Genomic DNA, 19,369 nt, shown 5'->3' with positions numbered 1-19,369 from the left:
GGTGATTTTTATTGTGGTCCAGAGAAGTGGGGAATAAGCTGAGGGCAGAAGTGCAGGAAATGGGAAGAAATGGTTGAGGGTGCTGTCAATTACAGTGGAGGGGAATCCATGGTTGATGAGAAGTAAAGGATATCAGAAAAATTAACCATGGAAGGTAACGTTGTCAGAACAGAGGTGGATGGAAAAATTAGAGCATTGAAACATATAAAATGATTGGTAAGAAGTGCCAAAGGTTGGTGGATTTTTGCAATAAAAACAGTAAATTTGATCAGGTTTAAACCATTGCAGAAACTTAGAATGTGCTCTGAATTCTTAATTCCAGATTCCAGTGTTGATATCAAATATTTAATTAGGGAAAATGTCACTAATTAATCATTTCCAGGGCAAAACTGAGAACTGAACCAACCAGACTACTTGGCAGACCATCTCCATTCATTCGCCAAGGGTGACCCTGATCTTCCCGTTGCTTCTCATTTTTCATTCTCCACCCCACTCCCATTCTGACTCCTCTGGTTTTGGTCTCTTACACTGTACAGCTAAGCTCGAGGAACATTTTCTCTTCCATCAAAGCTTTTCAGCCCTTGGATCTCAATATTAAATTCTTAAATTTCAGATGACCAGCCTTTCCTGTTTGTGTCAGAACTGGCCAGTTCTGGTGTGAGATCATCTACCTGTAACCTTAGCCCAATTTTTTTCTCTCCACGGATGCTGCCTGATCTGCTGAATATTTCCAGCATTCTCTTTTGTTTCAGCTTTCCATCGACTGTTGCAGTCTGCATCTCACAATTTGAACATTGTTGGCTTTTTCTTCCCTCTACTGCTATAGTTCATCTTCCTTCATTTGCAGTCCTCCAGACAGATTTGATAAAATTTACAAGTATTAATTTCCCTCTCTTACATGACGCAAAAGTAATCATATCACCTGAACATTCTCGGCCTCCACCTCCCCCTTTCAATAACTTTAAACACATTTATTTTCTCACTATTTTGTTGCAGGGTCATTAACTTGAAATGTTAAATCTGTTTATCTCTCTATTGACACTGCCTTTATTCTAAGTATAATTAGGTAAAAGAACCATGTTTGTCTCACAGTTTCTATTTAACACTACTTGTTTTCATGTGTTTAGGACTCTGTTGAGATCGATACTGAGTATCAAGGATCACCTGAACCAGGGATAGAATTAGAAGGCTTTGCTGAGTCCATCTCTGCCTTCAACAGTGGTCCATCATTTCCTCCCTCTGTTCCTGCCCTTCAGCCAGCTGTTGACATTGTCGGAGTGATAGAGCGCAATGTGTCCATAGAAGATCAGTTGATTGAGAGGTAGGTGACGTGACATTGAATTGTGAATTGTATATGTTGGTGATCTCAACTAAAGTAGGGGGTGCTTTGGCAAAAAAATCTTCAATGCGAGTTCCACCTTATCCACTATATTAATGCATTGCTTGCCATGCCTTATTGGTGCACTTTGTGCTATCCAGATATGTTCACAGACTCACTCACACATTTCCCTTGCCCAGTCCAATATCTGTCACCCCCCCCACCACCCCACAGTCCTCCCCATTCCTGAATCACTTAAAGCTTGCTTCCCCACCTTCCTCTGCTCCCTGACCTCCTCCTGCCCTCCCACAGATCCCTCCCACTCTCCCACACAATCTTCTTTCAGCCCTTAAATCCACCCACATTGCCAGCCATGATCCTTGTTCTTGCCCTCTGTTCCCAGCTGCATGCCTGAAAACATTCCCAGCCCATTTCGGTTGTGGCCAAATTGCGGACCACAGCTCCCAATCCCAGCCAAGCTCTGCTCCCTGTTTCCCTGCTGCATAGCTGGCTGTGTACTCCATGATGCTCCATCAGTACATGTTATCCCATTCCTGACCACACTATATCTGCACACATATCTGCATCCTTGGCTATGGTCCATCTACATACCTGCCTCCGGACTCAGTCACAATCCAACTTGTGGTTCGAATACACTCCAGCTCATGGCTCCTTGCTGCACAACTGCCCACTTTCCCAGCCCCTGTATCCCAATCCTAGGCATGCCTCAGCCCACAGCTCCCAATTCCAACCACATTCCAGCCACTGGTGCCCTTCTGCATACCTGGCCCCAATCCTGACCATGCTCTCTGTCCACACACCAGGTCCTGTTCACTGCCTGTACATCTGGCCCCTTTCCTGGCCGTGTTCCATCTATTCACCTTCCCACAGTCTGCAAGGGAGCAGCACTGAATGGCAGTGGCTGCCAATGTCTCATGCAGCTTGAAATGAAAAACACTGGTACATGCTGGGACACTGGGACGTCATGTTACAGCTTTACAAAACATTGGTGAGGCCGCACCTGGAATATTGTGTGCAGTTCTGGTTGCGATATTAAAGGAAAGATGTGATTAAGCAAGAGAGGTGCAGAAAAGATTCACAAGGATGTTGACGGAAGTGGAGGGCTTGAGTAGTAAGGAGAGACTGGATAGGCTGGGACCGTTGTTCCTGGAGTGAAGGAGACTGAGGGATGACTTATAAAGGTTTATAAAATCATGAGGGGCATAGATAGGGTAGACAGTCACAGTCTTTTTCCCGGGATAGGGGAATCTAAAACTAGAGGGAATAGGTCTAAGGTGAGAGGGGAAAGATTTAAATGGGACCTGAGGGGCAGGTTTTTCACACAGAGGGTGGTGGATATATGGAACGAACTGCCAAAGAAAATGGTAGAGATGGGTACAAATACAAAGTTTAAAAGATATTCGGACAGGTACGTGGACAGGAAAGATTCAGATGGATATGGGCCAAATGCAGGCAACTGGGACTAACTCAGGTAGGCAATGGTCACATGGAAGAGTTGGCCAAAATGCTGTATAACTCTATCATTCTCTCTATGCCATATTTTTAAGTCCTGTCTGTACAATACGATTTTTTTAATGTCATCAAATATTGAAATCCTTATTCCAATAGAGTTGAACAAGAAGTCATGTCCCGGCTCATTAGTAAGATGTGTCCTTTACAGCCTATGTCACACGTCATTCAGTCTGAAAGTGAGGAGAGTGTGCTGTCGGGCTCAGATATTGGTATGTCTTACCTTACCATCGGTTTAAAGTACTGTGCCAATTCAGATTTAAGCTTATCCTAATAATACTTAATGTGACTTATGCAAGGTTGCTTAAGTTGAAGAAGATCGTTTCCTTCATTCCATTATTTATTACAGTACACATACTGGGATTTTGTAATTTATCTCTTTTATTCTCCATCCCTTTTTTTCTCCACGTTTTTCTTTGATGTTTCTGTACAACAAATGGCTTTTCCTGCCTGGATGATGGAACCTTAGCAGTACATCTCTGCAAAACTGCCTCTGGGGAGTTATAGGGCTAGTTTCTGACCTTACACTTACCCCAGTGAAAATTCTCTGTTTTCCATTTTGTGACCTCTGGTGAGAATATGGCTAAAATTTGGTAAATGCACCATGTGGAAGTCATAAGTCCAAATTCACATTTCCTGCAGCACAATTAGTAATGTGCTAGTGCACATCCTGGCAGCCTTCCACAACATTCACCGTTCAGTGTTATCAATTAATTAAAATGGTTTGAACATGATTTGGGACCCATTGGCAGCTTTTTGGATCAATATTTCTGAAAAAAAATCTTTCTTTGATAAATATGACATATTCTCATGATGTTTCTGTTGTTTTAAGAGCCATATTTTGTTTTTCTTCCCCAAATGTTTAAACTTTCACTATTCATAAAACAGGTACTTTCATGAAAAAGAATCGTAACATGTGAAATAAGTATTTTTCATTTCTTCTCTGAGTTAGAGCTGTGTGATTAATGTGTAATTCTGTCTGGCTCTGGTGGCCATTAAAGCTTTTCTGCACAGATTTCATTTGTAAAAACAGAAAATATGATTTTATGTAGCATTATGTACAAATATTTATTTGGTCTTGAGAATGGTTTCCAGAGCTAAGATGACGAGTGTTATTATTTGCTTCCACAATAGTAGAGGCTGCTGGTGGAGGAGGCTTGCAGCTGTTTGTGGATGCAGGTGTTCCTGTGGACTCTCAAATGGTTCGACAGTTTGTAGATGAAGCACTTGCTGAAATTATTGCCATAATGCTGGGGCAGCACCAGAGTGAAAGAAAAACACCAATACAAGAACTTCCTCAACAAAGAACACCTTCACCGGTAAGAAGTTCGCATAGTCCACAAAACATTGAGAGTCTGAACACATTTATCTCAATAAAGTGTATAAAAATACAATCTGATAATGAGTCTGAATCCTAATCAAACATAAGTGGTGTAGTGTGGAATTGGGGAGTGATGTAATTATGCCTGCTCATCATTTAGTTTCTCAGCTTGCATTGCAGTAAGTGATGCATTGCACTGATGTGAAATTTACACATTTTGTTGTTTGAACTAACCTGCAGCATCAGCGCTTACATGTTTATTGCAAAACCATGCCTAAAATTATGCTGGTGTTTCAAAATAACCATCTACTCCCCCAAGCTATCTGGCTAGTTTGAGATAAGAAAGTAGACATGATTTATGCTATCACATTAAAAACAATGCAGGGCTTCTTATTCATGTTCTATATCAATTAAAATACACAACTGAGCATTTACCAATACTTCTTTCACTAGAAATGAGTTTGAATCTATCCAGATTACTTTGCCTGGAATCCTTCAAACAAAAATGCATTAAACATTCTTATTAGAAGAATTCCTCTGGATAAAAATTCCACTTTACATTGTGCTTTGAATCTTACTATAATGGTCTCAGAGAAAGAAACTTAAGTTTAAGTGCACCTACAAACAAAAAAAAATCAGTAAGTATTAGGGTAGTCGGCCCCTCGAACTTATTCTGGCATTCAATAACATCATGGCTGATTCATTTGTAACTTCAAATCTGTATTCCCATCTACCCCCCCCCCCCCCAATAATCTTTCAGTACCTTGCTTATCAAGAATCTATTTATCTCTGCCTTAAAAGTATTCAAAGACTCTAATTCCACTGCCTTTTGAAGAAGAGTTTTGAAGTCTCATGACCCTGAGAAAGAAAAAAAATCACCTAATCTCTGTCTTAAATGGGTGACCACTTATTTTTAAACAGTGACCTCTTTATTTTTGTATTGCAGTCACAACAACTATTTCCATACTTGGCATTTGCTGTCATTCCAATCTCAGCACACTCTCTGTGTGCACTAAAAATGACATAGATATTTAAGCTGATGCTGGAATTCAATTTAACCATATTATTAGAACAAAGCACTGCTGTTCTTTGGGACACTTTTCTTTTAGCCCTGCTACATGTGTTCACATTAGTAATATATTTTATTGAATTTAATTGAAGCCCCCCCCCCATCAAGAATTTACTTTAACAATCATCAGATTGTGCTGCATTCTGATATTTGGGGTTGAAGGACTGAGCTTGTAAATCACAGTGCATCTCCTTTTGCTTCTTCCCAGTCATCAGCTTCTGAGATTTAGTAGTGATTATTTTTATATGCACCTTGCAGGTGATTAGTAGAGCTAGTCTCAGAGTAATAGTATGTTAGAAATATCTTTCTGTAGAGTACATAACTGAAAATCAAAAGCTATTTTATTTGTTAACTGCATGTTTCCAATTGAAAAGCTCTAATTCCAACATCTTACTTGTTTTCTGTATTTCTTTATTTTTTTATAGTGTAGTGTGGCTGCTGCTGATTTTGCACTCTACCTTGGGGAAGCCAATTGGCCTTCATTTGGCACTTCCCTGACAACCTAGCTTTGATAAAATACATGGCAGGAGTGGAACTGTGAATTTATCATTCTAAACTGCAGTGTATTGGAACAGGTGATAGGCCAGCACACAAGACAACATAAAATCTGGTTAATTCAGAAAATATTCATATTGTTTTCTGATGTAACATGTCAAAAATTGGTTAGAATTCATTACAATAAGATTTAGACTCAGATTAAGATTTAGATTTAGACTAAGATTAGTAAAACTCAATTTATACATCAATGAAGTAGATTATTTTTAAAAAAGACTTGGCACTGGCATTCTGATATTTTTTCAGTTGATTTAAATCTGTGGTGAATAAGAAGAGAGAACTTGACTTGCATAAGCTTTTTACCATGAAGTCAAGTAAACTGCAGGCAAATGTTTTTCTAAATAACCACAAGCAAAATCTAATTATTTCTAATTGCTCCAGGCACATTTCCTTTCTTAGAATGGCATGCTGATGATAGAAGGCAGATGATTTGCTTTAACAAACCTGAAATATTTTAGTCCTTTCTTTTATCTTGATTGGTATCTTGGTCATGAAAGATGGAAGACTAATGCTCTTAAAGTGCACACTTAAAATTATATTATAGCAGAAATGTAATGTTCATATTTTGTGATTAGCTTATTTTTGCTGAAACAAAGGGTATTGTGTTTGAATACTTGATACTCAGGGCAACAAATTTGACATGACCCATTTTATAAATGTGGTGTAAATTTCTGTGTTTCCTTTTGAAGATCAAAGATGTATTTATTTTCCTTTTTTGCATAAGCTTTTATTCCTTTGTGAAGTGATTTTAAACGGTTGGTAAAGGAGTTTTGGTAGCATCACAAAATGTTACTTTAGAAGACCTCTACTGGTTGTTCAATGGATAACTGTGTCCCCTGGTGGTATTCTAAGTCGCACACATCCTGTTCTTTGGTATGTGCAAGGTTATTTCATCTCAGTCGGGGTTTGCTGTCCCGGACACACGCACTTGCCTGGACTGGGTGTCAAGGGGTGATATTGCTGACCCTGCTCAACTCCTGGGACCAGAAGTCAAGCAAGGAGGCTGAGTGAAACATCAGCTAGCACTATTGTGCTAAGGATCTGGCCTAGAAATGCTCTGAGGAGGCAAAGCTGGGGCAGAGTATTGCTTTGTGTCAAAGTCCATGAGGCTTTTATTTAGTTATTCATATATAAATATAAAATTATTCAAAATGTTGCAAATAATCTAAAAAAATAAAAAATAGCAGTGTTCATTGAAAGGATGTTAAAACCGTTATAAATCAAAAAAAGTAAAATAATTTAAAGAAAGAAACATTTAGCTTCCCCGCTGAAATGAACGGGGTCTCAAATCCTATACCCAGCATTCCTAGCTGGAAATCTTACCTCTGCCATTGGACCCCATTAGGAGTCCCACATTAGAACAGAGTGGCATATCTAGTGGCAACTCAATAAATCCCAAACTTATGGGTGGCCTATACAAGCATGAACTTGCTTGCGCGGTAATGACCAAACGCCAGCAATTCCCTTCGGAACTGTTGGCCCCAGTCAGAAGGGTGTTGGCCCAATGTTTTCTAAGCAATCCTCATTTACTGAATGTTGTATTGATTTGTCTGTCAAATCTTCAGACTTTCCATTGCTACTGTGCTTCCACGTGGTCATATTGGTGAGTTCTGGGATGGAAGACTGGAAAACTTTGCAAAGAATTAAAGTTAAAAAATCTAGTTACAATGACTCAAAATGAGTTCCCAACATATTGAAAATGGTAACCTTTCTCTCCCAAATCATTTGCATGTAGGCAACCTCCCATGCTCAGGTTCAGTGCAGAGATTGATGTGTTGGAGTGGCTTCCTTAAACGCTGTCACTCTAAGCTTATCTAATCTCTGAACCCAAATCCAAACACTCACAGAAATTAAAATCATCACCAAATCTTGGTCTGTGTACTTGATTCGTTTGAACTTTACCATTCTTACAGGCGATGCTAATCCCAACACCGGATCCGACCCCAAGACAGACTCCGTCACCTCCTGCGAGAGATGCTACCCGTATTCAAACACCAGACATCACACCCCAAAATTCTGTTGAGAATGAATCAGGATCTGAACCAGAATTGGAACCATTATTGAAATCACCACTGAGTGAGTATGCTGTGTGTTTCCCATTAAGTGGAAAATGTTGTAGAATCCGCTTTGTGTCACATTCTTGAGTTTATTTGGATATTAGAAAATATTGAGCATATATTATATAGAGGATACACTTGAACAATTATTGTGATAAATATTGCACAATAATTCCTTCTTGTATCAGTCTAATGTTTTTCCATTCGTGTCTTACTTGATCCAAGCTCAATAAAATCTAAGTAAGTATGTTCAGTTCAGGTTGGGTCAGGTCTATATTATTATAATGTGTTCAATTTGGGAGAGATGCTTCATTGGTCTGGCTCAGTATTTTATCCAGGTCAGGATGATTAACTTCCTAAGAAAGTAATTTACATGAAGTTGATAGTTTCAGATGTATTTATTTGATATTTTAATCTCAAACAGATTAATACCATGTTTGAGATGGTTATATTTATAATGATGGCAAAGTTGAGCATGGGAAATATTATAACTACTAAGGCTCACATCAGGTTCGCATTGGCCAGATTTGAGTTAGATCTTATAGTCTAACAAACTTCCATTCCCCATCATCACATAAATGTAATTTCCTGTGTGACAAGAAGAAATGTTTCAAAAACAGTGCTCTGATAGGAAGATTGTTTTTTAAGAGGAAAGAACATGCAGGCCCTCAAATTCAATTGGGACCCAACTGATTTCCCACTGCAACTCCCAGTGGGAATCCAACGGAACCCCCAGAGAAATAGTACAGATAGTTTGAATAAACTATATTTTCCCATGTCTCCTGCTGGATTTGCATCATATTCATTGATGCCAAGAAGTTGAGTCATTAGTTTGTTGAAACATATTGGGTTTAACTGACAATGCACTCAGCTGAAAGATGAGCTTCAATTTGTAATCTGATTATATTTCTCAACATTTATTCAAGTCAGGACACATATAATGACAACATAAGTCCCATCACAAAGGTTTACCATTAGGTTTAATGCTCCTGTCCACTTTTGATCCAGCCTACCTCCTTTTAATTCAAATTATTCCACAGAGGACAATTTCTAGCAACTCTAATCTTAAATACTTTTATTTCCTCTGCCTCTCAGGAACTTAACAGCCACTCTACTTCTTGCTTATTCTTAATTAGCCAGCTGAGAGCCTGTTGTGTATTTGAAATTTTGTCATTGGCAGTCAGCTAAACCATAGTTATGCAAACTGTAAGTAAAAGAATGTGGTTAAGAAAGGATTAGCACTGAAGAGTTGGAATATTTCTCTATACTATGAGTTGCATCTTCCCTGAGATTTTATTATATTTGAATGTTTTCCAATGAGTACAGGAACAATTGTTGTAGACCTCTTCCAAACTATAGGTTAGTCTGTGCTTGGAGTATTGTTTGCACTTCTGGTTGACACTCAACAGGAAAGATGTGATTAAGCAAGAGAACTTGTACAAGACTTTTAATTTGCTGCTTTGAAAGGGCCTGCATTCAAACATTCCCCTCAAAGGGTGATCTTATTGAAACATTAAATATTCTGAGGGGCATTGACAGGGTGGAGGGTGAGAGGATGTTTCTCCTGGTGGGTGTATCTTGAAGCAGGGGCCAGACTGGAGAATAGTTAGTGTTGTTCCTTTGTTTAAAAAGGGCAACAGGTGCAAACCAGGGTAAGCCTTACATCAATGATAAGGACATTTTTGAAGAAGATTCTTAGGTACAGGATTTACTTGCATTTGGAAAAGCATGAACTTAGTAGGGATAGTCAGCATGGCTTTGTGCAGTGGGGAGGTCCTGTCTCACAAATTTGATGAGTTTTTTGAGGAAGTGATGAAAATGATTTATGAGGTTCGGGCATAGTTTTTGTCAACATGGCCTTTATTAAAGCTTTCGGCAAGGTCCCTCGTGGTAGGCTGGTCCAGAAGTTTAAGTCACATGGGATCCACGGTGAGTTGGTAAATTGGATCTAAAATTCAATTGATCATAGAAGACAGAGGGTAGGGTAGACATTTGTTTTTCTAACTGGAAGTCTGTCACCAGTGATGTTCCGCAAGGATCAGTGCTGGGATCTGTTTTGTTTACAATATATATTAGTGATGTGGACGAAAGTAGAGGTGGTCTGATTAGTAATTTTGCAAATAACACAAAAATTGGTGGAGTTGTGGACAGTTGAGGAAGGTTGTCAAATGTTACAGCAGGATATAGATCATTTGGAAACATGGGGAGAGAAGTGGCAGATAGAGTTTAATCCAGACCAGTGTGAGGTGTTGCATTTTGGGAGGTCAAATGCAAAAGGAAAGTATATAGTTAATTGCAGGACCCTTATGAGCATTGATGAGCAGAGGGATCTTGGAGTATACATCCACAGCTTCCTGAAATTGGCAACACATGTAGATAGGGTGGTAAAGAAGTCATATGTCCTGCTTACCTTCATCGGTCAGCGCTTTGAGTTTAATAGTTGGCAAGTCATGTTGCAGCTGTATAAAAATTTAGTTTTGCCACATTTGGAGTACTGTGTGCAGTACTGGTTGCCACACTATAGGAAGGATGTGGAAACTTTGGAGGTGGTGCAGAAGAGGTTCACCAGGATGTTGCCTGGATTGGAGTGTATTAGCTATAAGAAGAGGTTGGTCAAACTTGGATTGTTTTCTCTGGAGTGGTGGAGGCTGAGGGGTGACCTGATAGAAGTATATCAAAGTATGAGAGGCATAGATCGGAAAGATAGTCAGAGTCTTTATCCCAGGGTGGAAATGTCAAATACTAAAGGCCATAGGTTTAAGATGAAAGGGGGGAAAGGAGATTTGCAAGGCAATTTTTTTTTACACAGATAGTGGTAGTTGCCTGAATGTGCTGCCAGGGGAAGTGGTGGAATCAGATATGATAGCAATGTTTGGACAGACACATAAACAGGCAGGGAATGGAGGGATACGAACATGTGCAGACAAATGGCATCAGTTTAGATTGACGTCATGGTCTGCGCAGAAATGGTGGGCTGAATGACCCGTTCCTGTGCAGTACTTTTCTAGGTTATATTTTTAGAATACGGATCACTCATTGATTAGATTGGATGAGGTGAAATTTCTTCTCTCAGAGAATTGTAATTATTTGGAAATCTTTCCCCTAGAGAGCTGTGGAGGCAGAGTCATCGAATATATTCAAGGTGGAGATTGACTGACATTTAAACAACAAGTCAAGGAGTTTGAGGAGAGTGGGAAAGTGGTGTTGAGGTGAACAGGCTCGAGGGGTGAAAATTGGCTATTTGTGCTCCTGTTTCTTATATTTCCTTGGAAAAGGCCTGCATTAATTCATTTGGATATTACTGATAAGACTTTAAGATGTTGGGGTTCATTCACCAGAGGTGGAATGGTAAAGGAATGGTCTGGCAAAAATAATATATGCTTTCCACATGTTCATTCAATGATAAAAAAGAGAGCTCAATTTTAAGTTAATCATAAAATAAATAAGAGTAGAAATTAGAAAACAGTTGCTTACAGAAGGTGGTTAGAATCTAGAATTCTCAAGCAGAAACCATAGGTGAGGCAGGATTCCAAAAATTCTTTTAAAAAGACTTGAATAAAGAGGAAGATTAACAAATATGGCAGAAGGACAGAACATGGGGATTAGACTGTGTGGCTTTTCTGGAGAAAATTGCTGGCATAGACTTTAACTGAATAACAGGTCTGTACTGTTACATTTTATGAATCCTTGTGCAGTAGAACTGTTTTTAATTGAAGACAGCTTTTCTATTTTTTGAATGTAATTTAGCAAAATTTTGTACTTCAGATATTACGGAGACTACTCTCAGAAGAGTGTGTTGCTATGGTAACTAGCTACTCTATCAAATAGACTGAAGCAGATCGACACCGATAGATTTCCTTCATGCTTCTCTTCCAGAAGCTTATGAGTTCAGCTAACCTGTCATGGAAACGCCAAGTTGATTGAAGGTGCTTCAAAGAGAAGAGGGAGAAATTATGTTTACTTCTCCCACTGAGAAAGGGACAGAGAAATGGGAGCAATGACATCTATAATCCCTCTATTGAGTGGCTGGAGAAGTAAATAAATAACGAGTATAGATATTTAAAAAAGTCGGGTTATTCTTTATTCTGTTACTTAACCAGGTTGCTGCTGATCTGGAAATCACCTTCTGTTCAACACTCTGAAAGAGATGTTGAAAAGCTTCAAAGCTAATGACTGAACAATGTGACTCATAGTCATTCTGATAGAACAAAAATCAAAAAGAATGTAGGTGAAATTACTGGCAGATCAATAGTATCTGTTTTGGCAACAATTTGTGGGCCTGGTTTTGCATTTTTCAGTGCAGAATTGCTAGAACTGCCCCACAAAGGCAGTCAGTAGAATGGTGTGCTCCTCCTGTGAAATGTGGGAGATCAGGGAGAAGTGTCTCTGACAACTATGTTTGCAGGAAGTGTGTCCAGCTGCAGCTCCGCTCAGACCACATGGATTGCTTGGAGCAGCCACTGGAACACCGAGGTGCGTACAGGAGGCAGGGAGTGTCATAGATAGGAGTTTCAAGGAGGTGGACACACTGCAAGTTCAGCCACGTAGATGGCTGACTGTTAGGAGAGGCAGGCAGGCAGTGCAGGAATCCCCTGTCTCTGTCCCCTCTCTAACAAGTGTACCACTTTGGATATTGTTGGGAGGGGTTGGGCTCTGAGAAAGCAATAGCAGCAGCCAGTTCAGCTGCACCACAACTGGCGCTGTTGTACAGCAGGGTGGGTCAAAGTCTAGGTGAGCAGTAATCTTAAGGAATTCTTTTGTCAGTGGCACAGATAGGTGTTCCCGTGGCCGCGAACGAGAATCCAGGATGGTGTGTTACCACCCCCCCTTCCGGTGCCAGGGTCAAGGATGTCTCTGAGCAGCTGCAGGACATTCTGAAAGGGGAGGGTGAGCAGCTAGAGTGCGTGGTCCGTATTTCTGTAATGGATATAGCAGCAGGAAGAGAGATGAGGTCCTGCAAATTAAATATAGGGAGTCAGGCAGAAGGTTAAAGGGCAGATTCTCTAGGGTTGCAATCTCAGGATTACTCTCTGTGCCATGTACTGGTGAGGGTAGGAACAGGAGGATAGGGCAAATGAAACTGTGGCTGAAGAGCTGGTGCAGACAGGAGGGCTTCGGCTACTTGGACCTTTGGGATCTCTTCTGGGGTAGAGGTGGCCTGTACAAGAGGGATAGGTTACATCTGAAGTGGAGGGAGACCAATATCCTTGTGGGGCGGTTTGCTTGTGCTACTTGGGAGGGTTTAAATTGTTTGGCAGGGGAGTGGGACCCAAAGTAGCAGAGTATCAGATGAGAAAGATGAAACAAATCTGGAGGTTAAGACAAGCAAGTCTCCTAGGCAGGCCAGGCAGGGACAGGATAAGGAATGTGGAAGGTCTGATATGCTAAACTACATTTACTTTAATACAAGAAACCTCAGATAAGGCAGATGAACTAAGGGCATGGATCAGTACATGGGACTGGGATATTATAACTATTATGGAAACATGGTTGAGGGATGGGCAGGACTGGCAGCTCAGTGTTCTAGGCTACTGATGTTTCTGGCCTGACAGAGGTGGAGGTAAGGGAGGAGGGGGAGTTGTGCTATTGATTAGGGTGAACATCACGGCAGTGCTTAGAGAGAATATCCCAGGGGGAATGTCCAGCAAGGCTATATAGGTAGAACTTAGAAATAAAAAAGGGGGAATCACTTTGATGGGATTGTACAATAGCACCCCACCCCCAATAATCAGTGGGAATTAGAGGAGCAAATATGTAGGGAAATCACAGTTAGATGTAGGAATAATAGGGTTGTAATAATAAGTGATTTTAACTTCCCTAATATTGGCTGGGGCTGCCTCAGTAGTAAGGGATTAGCTGGGGCAGAATTTGTTCAGTGTGTCCAGGAAAGTTTTCTGAAGCAATCTGCAGATGGCCTTACTATAGAAAGGGCTACATTTGACCTTCTCTTAGGAACTGAGCTTGGGCAAGTGGTCGATGTATCAGTGAGGGATCACTTTGGGATCAGTGACAATATTTCTATCCGTTTCAAGTTAGTCATGGAAAAAGATAGGACAGGTCTTTAAGTTAAGGTCCTAAACTGGGGGAAGGCTAATTTTGATGACATCAAACAGGAACTTGCAGAATTTGATTGGGAGAAGCTGTTTGCCCATAAAGGAATGTCAGGCAAATGGGAGGCTTTTAAAAGTCAGATAAGAAGAGTTCAGGGCCAGCATGTTCCTATTAGAGTGAAGGACAAGGCTGGCAAGATGAGGGAATCTCGATCGACAAGGGATATTGAGGGTCAGGAAAATGTCAGAAGCATATGTCAGGTATAGGCAGCTAGGATCAAATGAGTCCCTTGAAGACTACAAGGGATATAGGAGTACACTTAAGAAGGAAATTAGGAGGGCAAAAAGGGGCCATGAGATATCCCTGGCAGATAAGGTAAAGGAGAATCCTAAAAAATTCTGTAAGTATATTAAGAATAAAAGTTTAGCTAGAGAGAGAGTAGGTCCCCTTAAGATCAGTGTGGTGATCTGTGTATGGAGCCATGGGAAATGGGCAAGGTCTTAAATGAATACTTCTCGTCTGCATTTACCGTGGAGAAGGACACGGAAGTTAGTAAGTTCAGGTAAAGGATCAGTGATATTTCAGAGCAAGACAACATTATGAAGGAGGAGATATTGGAAGTCCTGAAATGCATAAAGATGAATAAATCCCTGGGACTTGATCAGGTATATCACAGGATGTTATGGGAGGAAATTCCTAGAGGCCTGGTGGAGATTTTTGTAACCTTGTTAACCACGGGTGAGGTACCAGAAGACTGAAGGGTGGCTAATTGTTGTGCCTTTATTTAAGAAGGGCAGCAGGTTTAAGCCAGGGAACTATAGGCTGGTGAGCCTTATGTGAGTGGTGGAAAAGTTATTGGAAGGGATTCTAAGAGACTAGGGTTATTTGTATTTGGAAAGGCAGGAGCTGATTGGGGATAGACAGCATGGCTTTGTGCGTAGAAAATCATGTTTCTCAAATTTGAGTTTTTTGAGCTAGCTAATTGGATACAGAATTGGCTTGGTGGGAGGAGACGGAGGGTGGTAGTGGAGGGTTGTTTTTCACGTTGGAGGCCTGTGACCAGTGGTGTACCACCAGGGTCAGCGCCAGTGTTACTTGTCGTGAGAATGATTTGGATGAGAATGTAGGTGGCATGATTAGTAAATTTGCAGATGACACCAATATTGGTGGTGTAGTGGACAGTGAAGAAGGATGTCTTAGATTACAATGGGATATTAATCGACTGGGAAAATGGGCAAGGGAATGGCAGATGGAATTTGACTCAGACATGTGCAAAATGATGCATTTTGGAAAGTTAAACCAGGGCAGGGCATATACAGTAATAGCAGTGCTCCGGGGACTGTTGTTGAACAGAGAGACCTTGGGGTAACAAATACATAGTTCCCTGAAAATGATAATGCAGGTAGACAGGGAGGTGAAATATGGCATGCTTGCCTTCATTGTTGAGGGTTTGATACAGGAATTGGGTTATCATGTTACAGTTGTACAAAACATTGGTTAGTCCACACTTGGAGCATGGTGTGCAGTTCTGATCGCCACACTACAAGAAAGATGTGATTAAACTAGAGAGGGTGCAGAAAAGATTGGCAAAGACATTGCCTGGATTGGAGGGCTTGAGTTATAAGGAGAGATCGGATAGGCTGAGACTATTTTCCCTGGAGCAAAGGAGACTGAGAGATGACATGATGGAGGTATATAGAATTATGAGAGGCATAAATAAGGTAGATAGCCAGTGTCTGTTTCCTGTGGTAGGGGTGCCTAAACCTAGAGGGCATAGGTTTAAGGTGAGGGGGAAGAGGTTTAAAGGGGATCTGAGGGGTAAATTTTTCACACAAAGAGTATTTAGCATGTGGAATGAGCTGCCAGAGGAGGTGGTGGAGGCAAGAACAGTACCAACATTAAAGAGGTATCTGGACAGGTACTTGAATGAGTAAGGCATATGGAATTAATCAAGGCAAGTGGGATTAGTATAGATAGTAATAATGGTGAGCGTAAATGTGGTGGGCTGAAGGGCCTGTTTCTATGCTGTACAACTCTATAACTGCAAGCAAATTCAGGATTCTTGTGCAAATGTCTATACAGTACACCCAAGCTACCTGGCAGCTGTTCCTTGGCATTTTCACTGCTGGACTCCATTAGTTGTGAAGCAGTCCAGTGGTGGAATGTGAAGTTATGGCAATTCCCCAACACTCGCGCTAAGAAATCTGCTTGAACAACTTTCTCAGGTTAGAATAGAAACAGGGAGAGTTCCTCCTTTGAAGTCAATGGAGGAGAATGGGTCTGAGAGCTGAGAGTAGTGTGTTAGTATTTTTAGATGTTTGTGTAACTGTTTAAGTGTTTAATTTTTTTTGCATATTTAATTATTCTAAATTTTTAATAGCTTTGGAATGTCTTTGAAGTCTGAAATATATCAACAATCTTGACAGCCAGCAAAGCCAGAGGGCACAGATTGACCTTTTGTCAGTTTAGTTTACTCAGCCATCTCATGGTTTCTTCTGACAATCTAGTTGGCAGGACTTCCTCTGTCACTATCTCCAGCACCCCCAATCCCCTCTCTGTCCTCGCCACCCTGTAACCAATTTGTTGCTGTCCTCTTTTTATGTCATGCCACTGTTCAGGGCCTCATTGCTGAGATTGGACCCTGCTTTGTCCACCAAGGTTTCAGAGGGAGATATGAAAAAAATTGATGGTGACATAGTTCAGAGATCACCACTGACTACAAAATCCAGCCATTAATAAAAATAAAGGTCTGTCTCAATTGTTCAGGTGTTTTATTACTGTTCCAGCTGTGATGCAATCAATAATACTCTTTTTTTTTAAACTCAGTCGTGGATGATATCGGACTGAAACCTGCAGAAAAATCTAGTCCTGTTGTTACTCCTGTTATCACACCAATTCCTACTCTTTCAAGAGTATCCACACCTTCGCCGATATCACAGCCTGCCTTGAGGACAAGTTCAGTGCCTTTGCAGAAACCTCCAAATCCCTGGGGAGATGCAGAACTCCCCCTGGAGGAAGAAAATCCTAGCCCAGCACAAGAAGCAGCACCACAGCCAAGAGCCATGTAAGTGAAAATGTAATGTTTGCTATCAGCAGTTTTTGATTAATGTAATCGGTCTTTTAAATCTTATATGCTTATCCTATTAACTTTTTAATTGTTCTATTCACATCTGTGCTAATGCCATCAAATCATCTTGAATGGTTAAATACCTTAGGGCACAACTGAAAATTGGCACAGACTGTTATAAGAAAAATTAAAAATATGTATACAGATATATTCTGACTGCAGCTTGGATTGATGAATATTTAAAATAAGAAAACAACCCACAATGCTTAATAGAGAAAGGAGAAAAAAGTACACTGAGGGCAAGATATTAACATAGAACCATAGAACCATACAGCACAAAACAGGCCCTTTGGCCCACCGTGTCGTGCCGTCCATCAGACCACCCTCACACTACCTAACCCCTTCCTCCCGCATATCCCTCTATCTCACGTTCCTCCATATGCCTATCCAACAAGCTCTTGAACCTGTTCAATGTATCTGCCTCCACCACCACCCCAGGCAGTGCATTCCACGCACCAACCACTCTTTGGGTGAAAAACCTCCCTCTGACATCTCCCCTGAACCTCCCACCCATAACCTTAAAGCCAGGACCTCTCGTCTTGAGCATTGGTGCCCTGGGAAGTGTGATTGTCTTGGCTGCCCAGAGTTTGGTTCGAGAGTTTAAATTTAAGGATGGTCCCAAAAGGGGAGAGAAGCATCAAAGGATTTATCAAGGGCACCGGAGTATGGGAAGTTGGTGGCTAAATGCACAGTGACCAACGATGGTGGCTGGGTCCAAGAGATCAGAATCAGAGAATATAGAGGAAGATTTAGGTTAGAAAGATAAAGATTTAGGAATGTGGATGAACACTAAGATTTGGTTCTAAGATCTCTTCATTCTTTCTGATTATATACTCCATATCAATATGATGAAAATTCTTGTCCAAAGTCAAGTAAAATTTAAGGAGAAATTTTACTAAAATTTAAACTCTTTATTAACTAACTTTGATATGTCATCAGTTGCAAGTGTTCGCACGTTACCAACACTCACAGACTTACATTGGCTGCTGGGCTTAAAAAGCTTTGACACTTGAAAATTCATATTAAATGATTCCATCGCTTCATTCCTCCTTCATCCACCTACATCTTTTGTGCTCTTCTATTTCTGGCCTTGTTTACAACCCAGATTCACCTGTGCTTTCACCTTTAAGCTCTGAAATTTCCTTCCTCAAGCTCTCTACATCTCTGCCTTTCCTGCTGCTCCTTTAAAACATTGCTTAAAACATACCTCCATGACCAAGCTTTTCGTCACACGTTTTTCACTTAATAAAACTTGGTGTCAATTTTTTTCTGGTAACTCGAATGTCAAGAAGCACAAGACATGCTACAATGCAAAGGAGTGATGTGAAATCAAGTTGTTGCTGTATATATTTTCTCCTGCCTGTTTTCTTCCCATTTCTTCTCCTCTTTTGAAGATACAGCTGGATGGTGGAAAGGATGCAGGTTGGTTAAGCTTAGTTCTGGAGGAACACAGACCAGGCTTCCCTCTTTACATCCTGTCCAGTTTTCCTTTCCGTTGAACTTAATAGAAATGAAAATCATGTATAGTGTTTGACTAGCTGTCATGCAGTTAGTGCACACTTTATGCTTTCAACAAAGGATAAAATAAGCCCAATATCTCTAATTGAACATATATTTGTGCTTTATATTGCAAAAGTCACAGAAAGGTGTTTTTTCTAGCTCTTATATGTTCTAACCAGTATCCATCCTAATGTAGAAATCATCTCAGTAATATTACTACTACAGTTAGTTGAAAGTCATGTTGCGACTTGTTATTATATACTTGGTGGAAAATGCAAACTAGGCATTGAAAAATTTGATATCTGACTGTAAAATTAGTCTTTGTTGGTATGCAAAACATATAGGAGCCACCATGTGCCAGTTTTTACTATGCTGTTGTGATGCCACAATGGCAGTAACCTCTGTGTGACAGCTGGTACTTCATCCAATTCGCTAATAGCATTAAATTCCACAATCATTTATGGTCTTATAGTATCTACCATGTTTGTCATTCCCCTGTGGCTTGTAGTGAAATAAAATCTAGTATCATGACAATTCAAACCATATGTTACAAACCGGTTTGGTTCACATCATATGATTCAATTACAAGGGCTTTCTGGCCATTGTTATGTATCATCTGTAAAAACTGATTAAAATTGCCCCACAAGAAGTGCCTTAAATAACATATAGAATAATAAATTGATGAGCATAACTTAACACGTCTTCTTGTTTATGTGATATTGGTAAGCTTTTTATGTGTCACTACCAGTTTATGTTTTCATCTGATGCCTCAAGGTGTTACTGCTTTCTGATGCACTCCAGCCAATACTTTGTCCTCCCTGTATGTACTTAGTGTGAGAAT

The 19,369-nt window shown here is 40.4% G+C and overlaps 1 protein-coding gene across 2 annotated transcripts in view; it reads left to right on the top strand.

The window, feature by feature from the left end:
* Positions 1-19,369, top strand: part of kiaa0586 (KIAA0586 ortholog) — a 379,886-nt gene that overhangs the window by 294,916 nt on the left and 65,601 nt on the right. For both annotated transcript variants that reach the window (XM_052029700.1, XM_052029708.1), the window contains 5 exons: positions 1,128-1,321; positions 2,948-3,060; positions 3,983-4,167; positions 7,707-7,869; positions 16,728-16,965. In XM_052029700.1, coding sequence (XP_051885660.1) covers positions 1,128-1,321; positions 2,948-3,060; positions 3,983-4,167; positions 7,707-7,869; positions 16,728-16,965 — 893 coding nt within the window. The remainder of the gene's footprint in view (positions 1-1,127; positions 1,322-2,947; positions 3,061-3,982; positions 4,168-7,706; positions 7,870-16,727; positions 16,966-19,369) is intronic.

Source organism: Pristis pectinata, chromosome 1, assembly GCF_009764475.1.
Source record: "Pristis pectinata isolate sPriPec2 chromosome 1, sPriPec2.1.pri, whole genome shotgun sequence".
Taxonomy (NCBI): domain Eukaryota; kingdom Metazoa; phylum Chordata; class Chondrichthyes; order Rhinopristiformes; family Pristidae; genus Pristis; species Pristis pectinata.
The sequence above is the reverse complement of the archived record's forward strand: the minus strand, read 5'-3'. Positions and strand labels throughout refer to the sequence as shown.